Source organism: Asparagus officinalis, chromosome 2, assembly GCF_001876935.1.
Source record: "Asparagus officinalis chromosome 2, Aspof.V1, whole genome shotgun sequence".
Taxonomy (NCBI): Eukaryota; Viridiplantae; Streptophyta; class Magnoliopsida; order Asparagales; family Asparagaceae; genus Asparagus; species Asparagus officinalis.
The window spans coordinates 77,308,254-77,310,887 of record NC_033795.1 but is presented as its reverse complement, the minus strand read 5'-3'; the positions used below and the strand labels follow the sequence as shown (position 1 = coordinate 77,310,887).

The window sequence follows — 2,634 nt, the reverse complement described above, 5'->3', positions numbered from 1 at the left end:
AAGACAACATAAAGAATAAAAGAATTATTACTTACGGATTTGTGAGTGCCGGACAATTTCGTTTATCATGTGATTAGCCTACTTTACCACACCCGTGATAACGTCTCTCTCTTTTATTTTTGACTCTAGCCATTGCTTTCTCTTTTCCTCCTTTCAACCTTTTGCTGATAACGTCTCTCTCTTTTATTTTTGACTCTAGCCATTGCTTTCTCTTTTCCTCCTTTCAACCTTTTGTTGCACCCCTTTGCTCGCACTTGGTCGGGTTCATTGAAACTATTTTGAAAAGTGCAAGAACCATGTGCACTAGTACCATCACCATCACCTATTATATTACTACCTATTGAATTACTTTTCTCGGTGAAGCTCATTACAGCCATGCGGCTACTAAGAAATTGACTTATTTGCTCATTAATGCTACGCAAACCATCGATAAACATCGTTCTTGTTTCTTCACATACGAGGGACTTGTCAACTAAATCCAAAGATGATTTGACTCCGCGTTAAAAGATAAGAATTGTCAGGGCTTATCTGCATGCCTTTATCATCAACCACTGTCCCTGATTTTGCAGTCTTAGTCCACCTCTTTAAGATGTATTTATCGGGCAATATTTCAGCATCAAACTTCATCAAATATGAGATAATGTGCGTACATGGGATTCCGGCGCTTTCAAACTTTTTACAACTACAAGAAACCAAATCCAAGTCCTTGTCATAAACGATTTCGCGGACTTTACTTGCTGCAAGCTTTTTTCTTTGAATTTGATACACACAGTGATTGTCGGTTTCCCTAACACATTGCAACTTGTAGTTAAAGCTGTCACACACTTCAGTCTCAAACTTGTAATACATCTCATTCGTGTAAATATCAACCATTTGCTCCAAAAAATCGTGATTTATTCTAAGTTTAGGTTTCTTAATTAAATCTTTATGATCGGCCATCAACTCCTCGTGACGTTGGCGCACTAGTCCCCTGCTAAACTGTATCATAAAATCCACCAATGAATTATTCTTCGAAACAAATTTCTTGAAGAATGCATGTCCACTTTCTGCTCGTTGGCTACTTGACATGTCTGCTGAGAAAATGTGATTAACATATGCAGGAATCCATCTTGACCGAAGTTCATATTGGTCTTGCAACCACCTGTTTCCTTCTAACCCACTTTTCTTAATCAGACTTTCCCATTGTAAATCAAATTCTTCAGGAGTCTCTGATTTCCAAATGCAAGCCGAAAACTCACTCTTATAAATACTATACTTCACTGCATCAATTTTCTCAGAAAACTTCATTAATATATGCCAACCACAATACCTGTCAAAAGAATTAAATAAAGTGTTAAAAAGAAAGACTATGCATATAAATATTTTTAATAATATACACAAACTATAATACCTGTGAAAAGTATTTGGAAGAACAAGAGGGAATGCCTTAGTCATCGCTGGGTCTTGATCGGTAATAATCATCTTCGGGGCACCACCAGGCATACTTTCCAAAAATTGATTAAATAACCACACAAAATCATCAACGCTCTCATGATTCAAAAATCCACAAGCAAAAATAATTGTTTGACCATGATTGTTAACCCCCATTATTGGTGCAAATATAAAGCCATAGCGATTAGTGTTGTAAGTAGTATCAAAGATTACAACATCACCGAAAAATTTATAAGCCCGCCTTGATCTTGCATCGGACCAAAAACAACGAGTAATCTTTTGTTCCTCATCGGCCTCAATTTGAAAAGTAAATGCGGGATTCTTTCCTTGTTCTAATTTTAAATATTCATAAAACATTTCACCATCATGCCCCTTCAAATCAGCCCGTATATCCCTTTCATGATTATACAAATCTCTTTGAGTGCACCCTATATTTTCTATACCTCCTGATTGTACTCAGTCGCAGTTGACCGTATCAAACGATAGAGCCCAAAAATCCTACAGGGTCCACACGGTCGACTGCCACGGTCGACCGTCTTCAGCTCTAGCCTCTTCTCAGCTTCTGTGCACGTTCGCGGTCGACCATGGATCAGTCTGACAGTTTTTTCTGGACTTTTTGAGCTGTTTTCTTCGTGATTCCAGTTTGGCTTCGACTTTTGGGTCTACACTTTAGACTAACATTGAGGGCTTATGTTTAAACTACTAAAGATTTGATGAGGCTGATGTAAAGATTTGATAAGAATAATACAAAAAAAGAAGAAGAATAGAATCCGTTATAACATCATTAACCTAAAGTATTGATCATCCTCATGAAGCCGACACGTGTCGGATCTTAGCATCAATCATGCCAGCTCTCACATGGTTGGCTTTAATAAAAAGATATGGACCATGTTGGCTTTAATAAAAAGAAACGGACCTGGCATCACATCCTTGGTTTAACGTTATCCTTGGAAGAAAACGAAAGATGCTTGGTCTTAATAAAAAAAATTGACGCTTGACTTTAATAAAAGAAGTGGATGCTTGGCTTTAAGCAAGCCTTAATATTGTGTTATTTGTTTATTTATTGCACTGCTCAACAAGTCGATAATCACCATCTCAATATCACCTGCAAAATTTCCCAACTAGCATCTACTATTAACTACAATCTCTTTGTCATGATTTTCTATAATAAATCCTAGTAATTATATAAGAAGATTTTTAAAA

At 36.8% G+C, this 2,634-nt stretch overlaps 1 protein-coding gene across 1 annotated transcript; it reads right to left on the bottom strand.

Annotated features, from left to right (window-relative positions):
- Nucleotides 469-1,852, bottom strand: LOC109831354 (protein FAR1-RELATED SEQUENCE 5-like). Its single transcript, XM_020398682.1, has 2 exons — nt 1,391-1,852; nt 469-1,309 (listed from the first exon to the last, which is right to left on the bottom strand). The coding sequence occupies exons 1-2, from the start codon at nt 1,786-1,788 to the stop codon at nt 469-471; spliced, it is 1,239 nt and encodes a 412-aa protein (XP_020254271.1). The 5' UTR covers nt 1,789-1,852.

Coding starts and splice junctions, on each gene's coding strand:
- LOC109831354 (XM_020398682.1), bottom strand. CDS start 1,788: ATGTTTTATGAATATTTAAAATTAGAACAAGGAAAGAATCCCGCATTT. Junction 1,310..1,390: donor CTTCCAAATACTTTTCACAG/GTATTATAGTTT, acceptor TTCTTTTGACAG/GTATTGTGGTTGGCATATAT.